The following is an 18,023-nucleotide window of genomic DNA, read 5'->3' as shown; positions in this document are numbered from 1 at the left end:
ACTTGTGGTGAATTTGTGATTAAAAAACACCAAAAAGACATTACACACTTTGTGAAAAAGGTTTATCTATCATACTTTTGATCTATACTTGGCGATAAAGATAAATCTTGGACGCCACATAAGGTATGTTATGTGTGTGTTGAAGATCTGAGAAAATGATCCAAAAAGGTGAAAGAAGCCTTTAAGTTTGCTGTTCCTCTGATATGGAGGGAGCCAAGAAATCATTCCGATGATTGCTCCTTTTTCAGTGTCCTAATTCGGAAAACAAGAAGGTAATAAGCTACCCTAACCTTCCGTCCACCATCCGACCGGTAGGGCATGGCGTAAATTTTCCAGTTCCTGAACCACCAGATGATTTAAATTCTATTCCAACAGAAGTATTTTCTGATGTACAATCTGAGTTAGATGAACCAGATGATGATAAACTCCATTATAATGCAGAAATTCTAGAGCCCAGATTGTTTACTAAGACCGAGCTTGTCAATTTGGTTAGGGATCTTGGCTTAACGAAAGGAAAATCTGAACTGCTTGGCTCTAGATTAAATGAAAAGAACTTATTGGCAGTTGGAACGAGCATATACATGTTTACAAAGAGAGAGCAGCAATTTTCCAAGTTTTGTCAACAAGAAGGTGATTTAGTGTACTGCTCAGACATTCCCGGTCTGATGAATGAGATCGGTATTGAATACAAAAAGGAAGAGTGGAGGCTGTTTATTGATTCATCCAAAACTAGTTTAAAGACTGTTTTATTACATAATGGTAACATGTATGCATCTATACCTGTTGGACGTTCTATAGATATGAAAGAAAGTATGAAAACCTAGAAACAGTACTAAATAAAATAGGCTATTCTGCTCATGGTTGGATGATATGTGGCGAACTAGAAATAACACGCATACTCCTTGGTTAGCAAGGTGGCTTTACCAAATTTTCATGTTTCTTGTGTGAGTGGGACAGTAGGGCTAGGGATCAAAACTGGTGCAGAAAGAACTGGCCTGTGAGGTAGTCTTTAAAACCTGGTGAGTAGAACATTCTACGCAAAAACCTTGTAGATCCAAAAACCATACTCCTACCACCTCTACATATAAAATATAGGCCTAATGAAACTGTTTGCAAAGGCTCTGCCTAAAGATGGACTATGTTTTAAGTATCTCTGCCAAAAGTTTCCACACGTTTAAGAAGCTAAACTAACAGAAGGCGTCTTTGTCGGACCTGACGTTATAAAATTGATGTTTGATGTTAACTTTGAATCTGAAATGACCTTAAATGAGAAAGGAGCATAGGTATCAATCAAGCAAGTCGTTACAGAGTTCTTAGGACATGAAAAAGAGCCAGAAAATGTATCTATTGTAGCTACAATGTTAAAGAAGTTTAAAACTTTATGAAGGTTTAATGAGCCTGAAAGTTCACTTTTTGAACAGTCACCTTGATTACTTCGCGGACAATATAGGAGATGTTTGTGAGGAGCAGGGAGAGCGTTTTCACCTGGACATTAAAGTGATGGTAAAACGCTACCAAGGTTGCTGGAACACCAACATGATGGGGGCTACTGTTGGTCACATCACAGAGAAGTTCAGCAAGCGACTCATCATAGAAAAAGCTACCCAAGAAACTTCAAAGGAAAAAGAGAAAGAAAATGCAAACCAATTCCAGCTGACAAGTGAAACCTCTATTAACATATATCATTGTTTTAAGTAGCTTACTGTAAATACAAACCACAAACCATGCTTATATTGTAACAAAGCGTTTCGTTAATTTCCCTGTTTACCGTATAGCATAGGATTTTTACACCATATAATAAAAAGGATCTTGCTCGAAAACTGTGGCTGATACAAAAAAACTAAGGCTACATTTGGATTCAGCTCATAAAAATATATGAAGATCAGCTATCAAAGAAAAAATAAAAAAAAGCGTTGGACTGTGTTATCTTTGGACAACTACCAAAAGATTGTCTGTTATAGTTATATCAGACCTGTTTCCAAACTACTCAGTACCAGACTTTCAACGTGAGAAAATTGGTGGCCTCCTGTTCACATAATACGTTTCGCGATCTTGCGCTGTATAGGATGTCTAAAAATAAAGGCAAAGTTTACTTCGCCCTGAAGGACGAAAATTACATCTTTCTTCAAGCTGGGAGTACCGTATATTACATAACCCTTAGTTGCGGCGTTGACGGTGTCACTGTTTCAAATATTTGGTGACAAAGATTCTTCAGATTGGTTTCCGAATTCTAATCAATCACGCAACCCATTAGCCACCAATCTAAAGTGAACACACGACTGCGACTTATGTTGCATGTGTACTGCCACTGATGGAACTCACGTGAAAGTCATTTGCTATTAGGCACCTTCATGCTGTCTAATTATGCGTACATCGATAAGCACTTGTCTGTTCCAGGAAACTTACTGATGCTTAACCGTCTGCAAGCGTGTCTTGTCTTTGGGGGAAACTGTGAGGTGTGTCGTTTTAAGTCGCCTAAACCTTGAGCTGAGCCAGCTGGAAGGCTTTGCAGCAGAATCAGTTCGCAAGGCACCGTGTCTGCGGGCAACAGGACACAGTCTGTTTTATCGCTTGGAACCAAGAGGCTGTGTTAATTCGTTACGTATAGACGCTTTATCTTATGATAATGAAGTGGGCACGTTAGAGTGACTTCCTTCTGGTTCGTGACGAGAAGGTTGCCCCTTCTATTGCTTACGCTGCATTTGCATAATTATATTTTATGGAAAAAACAAAACTATTTGGTCAAGATAATTTGCATTGATATGAGGCATGGGCAAAGACAGGTCACCACTTTGTTAGAAAACACGAGTATCAATATCCAATTTTTATTCAGTCATCCTAGCTTGCAAAATGCTCATCTCGTTGCTTTTCCACTCATAAAATAATATTATGAGGGTAGGGCGACTAACTTAGCGCCTATACCTTCGCTCGCGTGGAGCGCATGACCTGCATAGATTTTTGTTTTTATTTTATAGAATTTTTATGCTGTTCACTAATTGCAACTCCTTCTATATCTTCTACGCTAATTAGGGCCTTATAAGCATGATCTTTTCCGAATATACTTCTGACCAAAACGCCATTGTGGCAGCTGGAGTCCAAAATATTTATTAATCATGTCCTTTCGTTTTTGTGGAGAGATTTTCACAGGAACTTTCATCATGTAACAAATATATGTTTGTATCCAACGGAGAAATGAAAAATCATAGATTTACGTTTAAGATGTTTCTCAAAAACTTTCATCCTCTATGTAATCCCCTTAGGGGTTGAATTTCCAGGAACACTGAAACAAGCATTTTTTTTTAAATTTTTAACCGAGGAGCCAAATATCAATTTACATAGATATAGCTTTAAAAATGCTAAATTTATTTTCAAAAAAGCTTTGATCCACTACATTTTACCCCCTCAGGGACTGAATTTACTAAAATGCTGAAACACGTATTCTTTAATTTCTCACTGAGAGACCAAATACCAGTTTTCGTAATTCCAGCTGGAACATTGTACTAATAGCGACGTACTTTCAAAAAGCCCTTCATCCCCTATTTCACCGCTTAAGAGTGAAATTTCGCACAAAAGTTTCTCGAACGGTTCCTACACTATGAAATCCACACCCTTTCCTATTTGAAGTCGACGGCGTCCACACCACTATCAAGACCCGCGTGTTACACGACATGATCAGAGCGGCAGACTAGGACATTGCCCTTCTCCAGGAGGTCCGTCCCGAGCATTCCTGTGCCGTATGATCCCCTGACTCGCAGAGCCCTCCAAGCTCAATGTCAGCCACGGGCTCTGGTGGAGGTATCGATGTGTGCTGTGCATCATCGGCCTCCATATCGTCTGCCCAATCACCAAGAGAGGATTGGGAGGTTAGTGGTGGCTGGTCGCTTTCACAGGAGCCCACATTCTGGGGGTCGACGCGATGCGCCTCGTTTCCAGGGGCACCAGATGCAGGAGAGTGTTCCTTATCTTACGGCGCGTTGTGGTGAATGGGGCCACTGGAAACCGTTGCAACTTTGGACGCGTCAACGATTTCTTCCGCTAGCCTCACATCCCTGTCTCGTTCTGCAACCTACAATCGCCTCTTCTTGTGTCGCTTGGGTGATTTTTGCTTGCGGGTCCGAGATTCGACATCCACTGGAGGGCGGGGCTTGACACGGTCTCGGTCATCGGGAATCCCTGTCTCCGATGCCGACAGTAATGGCTGCCGGATGCCCACGACGCCGCGGTGGGCAGAGGCTGCAGGAACCTCAGCACCGTTTGGCTGTGGTGCCGTCGTCGTCGTCGTCGGCGGCGGCGGCGGTGGCGGTGGCGGTGGCGGTGGCGGCGGCGGCGGCGGCGGCGCTGACTCTCCAACGGAGCTCGCAGCGGCTTGAAGCGGTAGCAGATTTTGTTGATCCATCACATCATGTCGTGCCGCCTCCACATACGTTAGCGGGAGAGAGGTCATCGTGGACCGTTGGGGAAGTTCAATAGGGGGCAACTGAACGATGCGGAGCCGGCCGAAGTGGCCGTGCGGTTAAAGGCGCTGCAGTCTGGAACCGCAAGGCCGCTACGGTCGCAGGTTCGAATCCTGCCTCGGGCATGGATGTTTGTGATGTCCTTAGGTTAGTTAGGTTTAACTAGTTCTAAGTTCTAGGGGACTAATAACCTCAGCAGTTGAGTCCCATAGTGCTCAGAGCCATTTTTTGAACGATGCGGAGCTGCAGACACTCAGTTCTTAACATGGCCTCCTGGCCGCAGCCCGAGCAGGTCCTCGGTTGGCCATCATATATAAAAATGGCACGGCAGCCGCCAACGAAAACATATGTAGAATGAGCTTTTTAAGTTCTATGCGCACTTGTCGTACCCTGTACGTTTCGAATGTATTCCATTTATCCTCTGTGTGGCTCAGAACTGTGCCATAAGGATACAGCCCATCAACGACAAGTTGGCAGGAACATCGAACGGTAGTTCAAAGATGCGAACGGTACGCAATCCCAGACCAGCATGGTCAACCCCGACCACGCTCACGTTACCGTCTGCGTGACAGAAGCGAAAGCCGTTTGCAGATCGTTGGAGTAGTCTGTCGCAGGCAGCTTCCTCAATCAGTTTGAGGTACACTGTGCTGGATGCAATACACAAATGAATGCCTATCAGTTCTTGCGGTTCTATGTGCATGATGTCTCGAAGAAACCGTTCAATTTCATGGACCTTCGGCCTCGTGTACGATACGTTGAACGTTAGTCTGATTGTAGTTTGTCGATATGAGAACGCTGTGGCTGGTCGGTACCGGTGCTATAAAGCAATACAATGACGCAACCGCGCGCTAGCGGGTAAACAACACCTGCGGAGCGCTGCCCGGCGCGCCGAGCCCGTCCGCACGGATCAAGGCTGAAATCCAACTGCCACCTGAGTACCCAAGCACGAATCACGCCTCCTCGTCATAGCCTTACTTCTGCCACTTTCTTACTTCTGCACGAAAGGCAAAAGTCCCGAGTTCGAGTCTCGGTCCGACACACAGTTTTAATCAGGCAGGAAGTTTCATATCAGCGCACATTCCGCTGCAGAGTGAAAATTTTATTCTGGAAACATCCCCCAGGCTGTGGCTAAGCCATGTCTCCGCAATATCCTTCCTTTCAGGAGGGCTAGTTCTGCAAAGTTCGCAGAAGAGCTTCTGTGAAGTTTGAAAGGTAGGAGATGAGGTAGCGTCAGAGGTAAGGCTGTGAGGAGGAGGCGTGATTCTTGCTTGGGTAGCTCAGATGGTAGAGCACTTGCGCGCGAAAGGCAAAGATCCCGAGTTTGAGTATCGTTCCGGTACACAGTTTTAATCTACCAGGAAGTTTCAAGATGGGGATTACGAATTACTTAGTTTTCACTCCTCTGAGCCTTAACCCATAGCGTCATACCTGCTCCCTTGAGAACTACGAATTGGAACGTCTCAAGTTCACTTTAAATATATTTAAAACCGGGAGGGAACAAACTGTCTTACACTTGCAGCAAGTCAGGTAAGTTTGTGTTACTGTGGAACTTCTAGTGGAAAAGAAGACTTTACAAATCAGCTATCTTCCTAAATCGCATCCTTCTAATTTATTAAGTGTTGTAAAATACAGAGTGCAAAACTATTTGAGACGCACGAATTACACCTATGAGATGTAATTCAGGCACATGGTTAGTGAGTAATTGCATCAGGTCTGTTAAAAGGTTTATATTTTCGCCTTTTTCTTGGTCAACTCTTGTTAAACACACATTTATTATTCTGTAGCGCTATAAGAAAGTTATCGAGGCTACTAAACCTAAAAAGAAAATTAGATTGTGTTTATTCACAAATGGTTCACTGTTACTGTTTCAGGACTGTAAAAACCGATATCAGTCTCTTACGAACTCACAGGTTGAAGTATAAGGTAGTGTAAGGCTTTCACATGTCCGGAAATTCATGGCTTGCCCTGTGGCATGACGAAGCTAGAGAAGAGTTCGGATATGGTGATGAGACTGCGTGCCACATATATTTTAGGAACCTTGCAAGAACGACACACGTAGCAGTACTACGAAAGGTGCCCGAAATTTTCACCTCCAACTTCGTTGCAGAGTGCACATTAAATGTATAGATAGTGACTGATGTTACGGGTGCAACATACGCCATTAACTTAAGTAAGTCGAAGTGTAGTGGAAGAGGCCCTCTTTAACAGTCATCGCCTTTTTTTATGTGCTGTCCAATGGCGTCGTATAGTTCCACGAAGATCAGAACAGTCATCGACTTTTTTATGTGCTGTCCAATGGTGTCGTATAGTTCCACGAAGATCAGCTTGAGCGCCGTCATTTTGCAGGCACATTATCTGGTGCACCCGTAGTGGCACCTCGTCCAAGCGGGCCGTTGTGACGGTGCGGTTCTAGGCGCTTCAGTCCGGAACCGCGCTGGGTTCGAATCCTGCCTCGGGCATGGATGTGTGTGCTGTCCTTTGGTTAGTTAGGTTTAAGTAGTTCCAAGTCTAGGGGACTGATAACCTCAGATGCTAAGTCCCATAGTGCTCAGAGTCATTTGAACCATTTTGAACCTCGTGCAATAGGGTAGGAAGAACGTCTCTGAGAAAGATTAGGTAGATGGTCTTCGTCTCATTGGCATTAAATACGACTCAATGATACGATCACAAATTATCCAAGCCATGCGTTCACACATAACCTGTATTGGTTACCTCGCACTTCGTTAATCGTATAAATTTTTGAACAGAAGTTCTTGTTCTTAAATGAAGGTCACTAAATTAGTTTGGGAATTAGGAAAGTAACGGCTCCTGTCAACTACAGAAATGTGTTCATGAATTACGGTTAAATTAATAAATATCTTACTTGTACAAAAGTGAATATGGCGGATTGGCGTCTGACCAAGTTCACATTGCTGCATCTAGTGAACAGTGCTCCAATATTATTGCCTGGCTTTTCTGCATATGATAAACATGTAATTCTCGTCCACAGAATGTAGCTTATGCGTTAGTACGCTTGCTCCACTTGGCGAGTGCTTTCTCCATTTGCCGTGTGCCAGTGCACAGTTCTTTTCGAAGTGTTCCATAAGGTTGCTTCCTGCGGGAGGTTCTTTAAACAAGCGTGGACTTGCGGAAACCATTTTTGACATCTATTACCGAACAGTATAGAGAAATAAGTGATACAGCATTCAGAAAATCGCGATACATATAGTAAACTCCTTAGTGTCAAATAGCACAACCGTACGTGCACGCCAACGTAACAAACACAGTTTGTTGCACGTACACGCCACATTTTTGGAAACATAAGGACTACACAGTACTACTTGCAAACTTTCAGTCATCGTAGTCTCCTCTTAATTGCAGAAAATTTCTAATGGTGCAGCAGACAATGAGGTGACGAAAGTAATGGGGTAGTGATATGCACATACACAGGTAGCGTTAGTATTGCGTACACGAGAAATAAATGGCACTGCATTGGCGGAGCTGTCATTTGTGCTCAGGTGACTCATGTGAAAATATTTCCAACGTGAGTTTGGGCACACGACGAGAGTAACAGACTCTGAACGCAGAATGATAGTTGGAGCTAGACACATGGGACACTCCGTTGTCAGTGTTATGTAAGTCACCATTCCTTTCTTTGAACATTACTTGTAAGCATTGTGTGATTCGCTTTTCCTTTCTTTAAACACTATGCAAGTCCATTTCAATTTCGGTGTTACTGAAGTACTTTTTTGAGAGCCGACATATTTCTTGAAACATCGTTTTGATGTGGAGAATTAACCTAATAATACGAAGTGCAGTGTCGTTGTGCACCTGATACTTTTAGAGGACCTCACACAGGTAAATCATTGCTAATATTAGTAATAACCACAAACTTATCATATTTCGGTTGATTCTAATCATATTCAAACACTTTGTTTGATGAAAATATGGAAATCAACGCGTTTTCAAAGTGCTTTTCCAGTTTCTATTTATTTTGATAAACACGGTTTAATACTGTCTACAGTGACGCTGTGGTATTATATACATTTGCAACTACCCACAAACAGGCATGGAAAAGCCATTATTGCACTTTGGGCAATCCTAATAAAGATCAATAATGTTGATTCTGTTCTACAAATTACAGGTATCAGATGCAGTACACACCGAAATTTGTAACAACATTTAGTTGTATTTATCGAACACCTTGTTTTTCCTGACGTTGTAGAGAAAATATTACGTTTCACTGTGACCCGCAAAAAATCTTAGTTTCTTTTCTTATTAGATAATTTTCTGAAACCAGTCATTCTTAATGCCTTTCGACCATACTAAGTGATACTGGCTATACAACAAAAGAGAGTTTAAGTGAATTCTTTCCACAGGTTGTACATTTTTACAGTTATATCACCGATAGCCATTAAATCACACAATGGAAGCTAAATTAAACAGTAGAACCAAATCTACGTGAAACAATTACGCAATGAAATTTCAGACTGAAAGATTTCAGTGGTGTGCGTCCTCAATTACAAGAGCGGCTTTGTCTACATTTATTTGATATTGTCGCATACCGTTTTTTGCAACCTCGATCATTTTTACTTTTTAAGAATTTGCTGCTTTTTTTCCTCCCGTAGGTTGAAATCCATTGACCTTTGCCTGAATACGGATATCGACCTATTGCTTCAAAACAAGTTGGAAGAAAAATGGTTCAAATGGCTCTGAGCACTATTGGACTTAACTTCTGAGGTCATCAGTCCCCTAGAACTTAAAACTACTTAAACTTAACTAACCTAAGGATAGCACACACATCCATACCCGAGGCAGGATTCGAACCTGCGACCGTAGCGGTCGCGCGGTTCCAGACTGTAGCGCCTAGAACCACTCGGCCACCTTGGCCGGCGTCGGAAGAAAAAAACAGAAATGTTATTTGTTGAGTAGAAAGGTTTAAACAAGATGTTATCCATGTTCACGGCTTAGGTACCTCCTGGCTGTTTACTGAACGATAAAGATAAGAACAATTCACCATATTCACTTTTGTACAAGTAAGATATTTATTAATTTAACCGTAATTCATGAACACATTTCTGTAGTTGACAGGAGCCGTTACTTTCCTAATTCCCAAACTAATTTAGTGACCTTAATTTAAGAAGAAGAACTTCAATTCAAAAATTTATACGATTAACGAATCCATGAAATCCACACTTTCCCATCATGTAACGAAAACTGAGACAAAGTTTCATATACTGAACTCTTTGGACAAGCGATTTGATGTAACGCTTTTTACACAGAATCAGAAACTCAATCTCTTCTACATCATTAGTCAACAGCGGCGACTGTTAGGGTACGAGACAACCAGTAATTTTCAGGAACTACCTGTCGATATGTTCCTAAAATGGTGAAGTGAAGTTCAAATTTAGGATTATTTTCACGTTCCTGTTCTCATAACAACATCACTGGCATTATGAGTGATTTTAATTTGGTTTCTCTCATCTATAAACTGTATAAATCGTCAGCAACTGCACTATCTTAGTTTGTGCTGTAGCAGGCCACACTATTGCATAATCTGCAAATTTGGCTTAAAAATTTCAGTACAGAAACGGAATGAAAAGATGCAAAGCCCAATTTATGCCTCTGATTATTTATTCAAGAAAAATCACATTTGAATTTAGGTACAACAAGACATTTATTTTCTGCTCATTTTATCTCCTACATTCCATTCGTTATCAGTATATCACAAGTCGCTTAATTCTTCATTATCAATAAACATGCGATCATTGCACAAGAATTTAAAGGCTTCACCTTTCCGAAACACCATAACTGTCTCCTATTCAGACGCATAAGTTTGAAATTTGACTCAAAGTTACCTAAACCTTTCCTCTGTAATGGTGTGAACGCGTGGCGACCTGCGACGTCACTCTCGGGTTCTTTGACGCTTCAAACAACAAGGTGGTGACACTTGCACTCAGACGATGGCATTGTTGGTGTCAATGTAGCCACCCCTTCCCTTGGGATATTGATTCCCACACATTTCGCGGTCGGAAGCGACAGTTCGCGGTGTGATGAGCATTAGGACGATGTTCTTGATACTTTCGACACTGCTACCAACCCCTGGGCCTTTAAACCCTGATCTAAGGGCATCATAGGAATGCGCACCCACTGAACGTGATCTGACGACACTGGAGTGTAGCGCAATCTCAATTTGGGCGCTGCTATACAGCTTGGAAGACCTAGGGGCTGTAAAAAATCATTCGACGAAATCTGTACGTGATCCGATATAGCAAAGGTTTCACATGGTTCTTCATGCCTTCCTTTTTGCTCCCTCGTTAGGCGAGCGTATGGAATGGGCTTAAACAATAAGATGTGCGTGAAAGCGCCCTTCTAAGACCCAACAGTTGGCAACACTCTCGATAACACCCACACAACTTAGATCAGCACGAAGCAAATATACCTGTCAGAAACCTCGTCACACATTCAACCTCATCGCTGCTCTACTACCTGACTCTTAGGCAACACCTTCGACATCCCTCAGATGGTGTTTGCCTGCCTCCAGGTGCTAGAGGGGCCGCAAGGCCCAATATTTGTCGAAGTTTGAGAGAGGTACATACGAGTATGTAACGGGCTCAAGGGGGTGTGTGTGGCCGGGACCTAGGCTGTAGTGAAAGTTTGGGGGGAGGGGGAGGTGACTTAGAGGGACTCTTTGCCGTTTTATTCATCACGCACATTATAATGTTGCACCTCACCGTGAGCACCCCATGGTACTCAAAAAAGAAAGTAATGAAAATGCATAATAACGTATTGCTACTTCAGATTTCGTTGAATAGTTTTCGCTTCTAGTGGTTCCGTAACGTATACCGGAGCAAAAACTGCAGTCACACTACACTCCAAAGGGGTCAGATGATGTTCAGTGTGTTGTAGTCCTACGATACTCTGAGAGCAGGGTTAAAACGACACAGTGTGTGGCGGCAGTGTCGAACGTTGTCAAGAAATCGCCCTGCTCCTTTATCACATTGTAGACTCTCGTTTTCGACCGCCAAATGTGTGGGAATCAACCACCACAATGGAAGACATGGTTTCGTTGACGCCCTTTATGGCACCCGCTGAGACCTTTTCGTATCGATACTGAGCAGAGGTATGTCTGAAATGTTTTCCTCGGCTACCATAAGGAAACAGCGTGATTTTAACGCTGGACGGTTCCGACCTCCATCGCTGAGGCGTCGAAAGTGTGAAATGTGGGTAAGAAGGTGTGTGACGACATTCTCATCGTGTGACAGGTGCGAGTACGCTTTGATAGAATTATAGCAAAGTTTGGTGACAATGTGACATCAGTAACCCACCTTACAGTTCACATGAATGCAGCATGACACTGGTATAATAGAAGCCTCTGGATAGCGAGGTGCAGAGGACGGTACAATCGCGTACACAAGGTATAAAAGGGCAGTAAATTGATGGAGCTATGTTTGTACTCAGGTTATTCATGTGAGAAGGTTTCCGATGTGATTAAGGCCTCACGACGGGAATTAACAGACTCTAAACCCGGAATGGTAGTTGGAGTTAGACAGATGGGACATTCCATTCCGGAAACGGTTAGGGAATTCAATATTCCGAGATCCACAGTGTCAAGAGTGGCCGAAAGTACCAAATTTCAGGCATTACCTCTCACCACGGACAATACGGTGGAAGACGACCTTCACTTAACGGCAGAGAGTAGCGGTCTTTGAGTAGAACTGTCACTGTTAACTAACAAGGAACATTGCGTGGAATGTCTGCAGAAATGAAGAACATTGCGTGGCATGTCTGCAGAAAACAATAAGGGACATGTGACGAACGTACCCGTTAGGAAAGTGCGACGAAATTTGGTGTTAATGGCTTCTGGGCGCAGAAGACCGCAATGCCTCTACTGGGCTCGCGACCACTTCGGTTGTACTCTAGACAACTGGACAGTTGGTAAGAGCTGATGGTAGGGTTGGAGTATGGTGCAGACCCCATGAAGCGATGCGAAGAAGTCGTCAACAAGGGAATGTGCAAGCTATTGCTGGCTCTTTAGCGGTGTGGGCTGTGCTTCTATAAAACAGATCATTCAGAGGAAATGAACATGTTCGGTTACTTGGACACCATTGTGAGCCATATATGGACATCATATTCCTAAAAAGGGATGGAAATTGTATGGATGACAATGTACCATGTCAGTGGGCCACAGTTGCTCGCGATTGGTTTGAAGAACATTCCAAGCAAGTCGAACGAATGATGTGTCCACCCAGACCGTCCGACATGAATCTCATCAAACATTTGTGGGGCGTAATCGAGAGGCCATTTCGTGTACAAAATCCTACACCAGCAACATTCTCGCATTTATGGACGTCTATAGAGGCAGCATGGCTGCAAGGGACGTTGAACGACGTGTTGAGTCTATGCCTTGTAGAGACGCTCCACTAAGCCGGGGAAAAGGAAGTCCGAAACGACATTAGGATGTCTCCATTTACTTCTGTCACCTCGCTGCACAGAAGAACGTTGTCGTCATCCTTGAGCCAAATTGATGTGCCGGAATTGGAGATAATTACGGGCTTTCGAAAGTGTGATCCATTAATTTTGTTGCGGCGTGTGGCAATTTACTTAAAATATGTCTAGAGATAGGGCGCAGAAAATTTAACTAAGAAACAATCAGTTTGGGAAACCTTCATTGCGGCATTTTCAATTCAGTGACAGGTTTTGGCCACATCTTTTGCACTGAATACCGTCTATCTATTCAGCTCAGTACAAGCTATTCACGTGAAAATTGCAACACTGTCGGCTAATTATTTACCTGATTTCAGATGTATAGGTGGAACTGTCATCTAGCCTAGGTTCAGTCTGAATACCAAAACGGTTTACTATAGAGGGTCCTATTGATGTGGTATGCTGATGTCTTCCTCCAACCACTGGACTCATGCAGCCAGTTAAAGGATGACCTACAAATTAACATCGGCGTCGAACACTACGAATTTTTATCAATGAGAAACATGAAAGAATTTGAAAGATATTCCGTAACTTTTACGACTGGGCCACCAAGCCAGGTAATTGCAACTGATTTGTTGAAAGTTGGATGTGAAATGTAGGTGAAGTTAGTCGCCGATTCGGATGCATTTGTTGAGTACTACCTGTAAATAAGGCGTGTTACACATATATTCATGGACAACGGAGGAGGTTGGAGGGTGATGTGGCTACACTGTCGCAGACGCTGTACTGGTCGTCGGCTTGACAGACCGAAGCATAATGGTAAGATTCGTGATTACAGTGCATTTGATCGCTGCCGTACCCAGTATTGTGCACGAACTCGGTTCTTTCTGTGTTATTCTGTCAGTGTGAACTGTTTGTACCTCGATTCGGATAGGTTATTGCGGGAAACGAGATGTTGATACCAAGGTTTATGTTTCGTGTAGGGTGTAGCTTCTGCTTACTCACTTTACTTTTCGCGTCCGGAAGAAAGAGGTTACAATTTTTTTGGCTAGAATTCTGCAGTACTTGTGCCCTAATAGTGGCATGTAAAACATCTCCCAGAGAATGGGATTCGTCCATGTTTTGACATACCAGTAGGTGATTCGGTGTCTGGACTGCTCCGCAGTTGCGCGTAATGTCCTGCTCACACTCCCATGAGACAACATTTGTCCTTCACATCGAAAATCCTGTTATTATTTCAAAGGTTCTCCAAGTAGTGCAGGGTAACGTCCTTAGGAGCACTTACTTTGCCGGCCGAAGTGGCCGTGCGGTTAAAGGCGCTGCAGTCTGGAACCGCACGACCGCTACGGTCGCAGGTTCGAATCCTGCCTCGGGCATGGATGTTTGTGATGTCCTTAGGTTAGTTAGGTTTAACTAGTTCTAAGTTCTAGGGGACTAATGACCTCAGCAGTTGAGTCCCATAGTGCTCAGAGCCATTTTGAGCACTTACTTGCCATGGTGAAACACTTCGACATCTGGCTTGACACCTAATGGAAACGTTCGTTGCGAAAAAATTTCCTGGACTTCAGCCGACGTCTAGCAGCTGCGTAATTGTACAGCAAGTGATTTGAGTCTTCATTTAGCTTCTTCTGTTCTGTTTCTCCCGCCACTTAGCGTCTTATTGGTGGAGAAGCACTACCAACCAAGGGGTAGATGTTCTGGACTAAGGTTGTTCTAAGGCACCCAGTAAGTGAGCGAATTTACTCGTTTAAGACCACGTCGACATGACTTTTGTGAGCCGATGCTCCGCAAACCGGTATTCCATAATGTCCCACAGAAAAACACACTTTTAGTACAGTTGACAAGAGAAACTGGCGATTTGTGCCCTCGTAAGGCAATGTTCCTGTTGCAGACTTCTCCTTTCAAGTCCATACAACGTATTCTAAAGCATAGTATGCAGAATAGAACAATTCTCATGTATTTTAGGGTGTCGTAGTGCTGAATTTCCCATTCTTTCCATTTAATATTCAGTTTGCTTTTGGTGACTGTGTGTAAGTGGAAAACACATGCTTGTGTATTTTCTAGTTTGTGATTTGGATGCTGATCTTCTGCCTATCACATGTTACACGGCGTAATTGAGGGATTTCCACGCAACAGTCAGGTATGTCGTCGAATGCGTCGTGAGAGGGGAGAGGTTCGATGTTTCAGCGACAGAAATGACGTAAATTAATGACAACAGTTGCAGTTAAATTGGAAGTATAGAAAGTAAATGTTCTGGTGACCAGTTCGAGATGTGAAACCCTAAAGGAACATATCGGAAGTACTGATCAAAAACCTTCAACAAATAATGAACAAGGTAATAGTAAACGAGTTGCGACATATTCGCAATAATGTTTCACAGCGATCCAGCAAATATTTGTATTGCTATAAATGTAATCATGGATCACAAAAATGTCTGTCATCCATGACTGGATTTGCCACACATGCAAAAATGGTGATGGTAAACGTAATTACAAATAGATTGTCACTTAAAGGAAACAGTTGGCAGTAAAAATGTCACGAACTAAATGAGTAAACGAGTCATTGGTCACCATACCCACAAGTAAACTTCTGTGCAACACTGAAAAACTAATACGGAATGAAAATACACCAGATCGGGGAATAATAGTTTTCTGTTGTTTCACTCTCGATTTATTTGCTTGTCCTGTATTAGTCATTAGTGGATAAGATATTGCGTGCTGAGACTGGTTCTCAGATTGGTGCATTGGATCCGAAATTTCTCCAAAAAGAGAAGAAGATGTGTGCAACAGACTAGTTAATATAGGATGTGAAGCGCGGAAGATAGGTTGGTGCTAAATGTAAGACGGAGTGTATGTCTCTCAAGGGATTAGTACAGATTTAGAAAGACAGAAATCCAGGCAAAATTAGCATGAATCAGGATGAGATATTTGCAGGTGAGGGCAATGGTAGAAGGATGTTGAACCTAGTCAGCCGGCCGCTGGTGGCCGAGCGGTTCTGGCGCTAGAGTCTGGAACCGCGCGACCGCTACGGTCGCAGGTTCGAATCCTGCCTCGGGCATGGATGTGTGTGTTGTCCTTAGGTTAGTTAGGTTTAAGTAGTTCTAAGTTCTAGGGGACTTATGACGTCAGCAGTTGAGTCCCATAGTGCTCAGAGCAATTTGAACCTTTTTTTTTTTTTTTTTTTTGAACCTAGTCAAGTACTGCCAGTAGTTTTACTAGAATTCGGGCTTTCCGTTTTATGTTGATGAGTAGCATATTCCATGGACTAGAAATAAATGAGAGGAATGGGTCGGTTATAGGAGCTGATGTGGAAATCGAGACAACAGAATCATCGAGTGGTTTAGCCAAAAATGGCGACTTGGTTTTTATGAGGATTTTCTTGAAGTTTTCGTACCAGTTCATCAGGATATTCAAGTATCGTTGGAGGGTTGCATATTATAGCGGGAGAGAGTGTTTGGTGATGTCGGCAGTGTAATGCAGGGAGTATGGGAGGATGGAGTTTGTGAAGTGTTTGGCGATGTCGGCAGTGTAATGCAGGAAGTATCGGAGGATGGAGTTTGGGAATGGCTGACGCTTACAATATCCGACGGAGGGGGAACGGCACAAAGTCTTGAACCACACCAGGAATAGGGTGAAAGAAGTGGCCTGCGACAAGGAGTGTTGACAGTCCACAGGCGCCACCACCTATTACGTACTGTCACGACTGCAGCTATCACCCTATTCGCCGATGACAGTCAACAAAAATTAATATCAAATATCGTTAGCAATAGGCATTTGATACCCCTGCCCCTTTATCGTGTCAAACAATAAGTCACATGTGACTTGGTGGTCACACATCCAGAAGTAGTTCTTTGACATGGACAATAATCGCGAAAGCCTACACTCCTCCATGAGGACCAACAGTACATCGGCGTCGATAAACATCTTAGATGTGAGTAATTTACACTGATTCACTGGGAATGAAAGTCTGCATCAAAGTATTTCTTATCCAAAATGGTAGCTGTACAAGGCTTACTGACGTCGTGGATTTGGTCGGACACTTACAGTTAGCATACTCATTCGAACACATCTTTGTTCATCGTCTCCTCAAACCCAGATGTAGAGCCGCACTGAGAAAAAGGCAATAAGTGTCCACAGCAGGTGACTCACCGCAGTACCATGAGGGGGCACAGCCAGAAGCCGAAGGCGCTCACCATGAGCACCAGGTACTTGTGCGCGCGCTTCTCCTCCACCACGTCCAGCTCTGCGTCGTACAGGCCGCAGCGGTCGCTCCTGTAACACGAACAAACAACTGTCGCTATCCTGTTGAGGCTGCTTTGTTTCCTGCAAATGGTAACTGGACTGTTCATATACAGCAAGAGCCAACACGATTTCGTCAAAATTTCAGAAGCTGCCCAGGGATATTTTCTTAGTATTCCTTTATAAGGGACAAGTGATCTACGACTCTTTACAAAATAATGCAATTTATTTTATTACCTCAATCTCATTTCGTGTTTATATTGCATTAAAATATCTGTACGGCAGTGTAAATGTCACTGCTGTTGGTCTTGTTTTGAGACAAACTACACTCATGCTCATAAATTAAGGATAATTGCAGACTGTGGTGCCACACAACGTGGCACTACACAAAACTGGCGCTAATAGCATAGGCACATAGGGAACACACACGGCACGGATCAGTATTGGTGAGAAGTTGAGAAAACCGCCATGAAACACATGTGCTACAAAACACCACTGTTTCCTGCGCATGTACCCCGACATCAATATGGGATATGATCACCATCCACACGTACACAGGCCGCACAACGGGTTGGCATACTTTGGACCAGATGGTCGAGCATCTGCTGGGGTATAGCCTCCCATTCTTGCACCAGTGCCTGTTGGAGCTCCTGAAGTGTTGTAGGGGTTTGAATACGTGCAGGGATACGTCGACCGAGAGCATCCCAGACGTGCTCGATGGGGTTTAGGTCTGGAGAACAGGCAGGCCACTCCATTCGCCTGATATCTTCTGTTTCAAGGTACTCCTCCACGATGGCAGCTCGGTAGGGCCGTGCGTTAACATCCATCAGGAGGAAGGTGGGACTCACTGCATCCCTGAAAAGGCAGACATATTGGTGCAAAGTGACGTCACGATACACCTGACATGTTACAGTTCCTCTGTCAA

General features: G+C 43.4%; 1 protein-coding gene across 1 annotated transcript in view; it reads right to left on the bottom strand.

Annotated features, from left to right (window-relative positions):
- LOC126225410 (prolactin-releasing peptide receptor-like) overlaps positions 1-18,023 on the bottom strand; it is a 593,024-nt gene that overhangs the window by 45,412 nt on the left and 529,589 nt on the right. Inside the window, exon 5 of the mRNA XM_049942212.1 lies at positions 17,009-17,131. Within this exon, the coding sequence (XP_049798169.1) occupies positions 17,009-17,131 (123 nt within the window). The remainder of the gene's footprint in view (positions 1-17,008; positions 17,132-18,023) is intronic.

This window comes from Schistocerca nitens, chromosome 1 (genome assembly GCF_023898315.1).
Source record: "Schistocerca nitens isolate TAMUIC-IGC-003100 chromosome 1, iqSchNite1.1, whole genome shotgun sequence".
Classification (NCBI taxonomy): Eukaryota; Metazoa; Arthropoda; class Insecta; order Orthoptera; family Acrididae; genus Schistocerca; species Schistocerca nitens.
The sequence above is the reverse complement of the archived record's forward strand: the minus strand, read 5'-3'. Positions and strand labels throughout refer to the sequence as shown.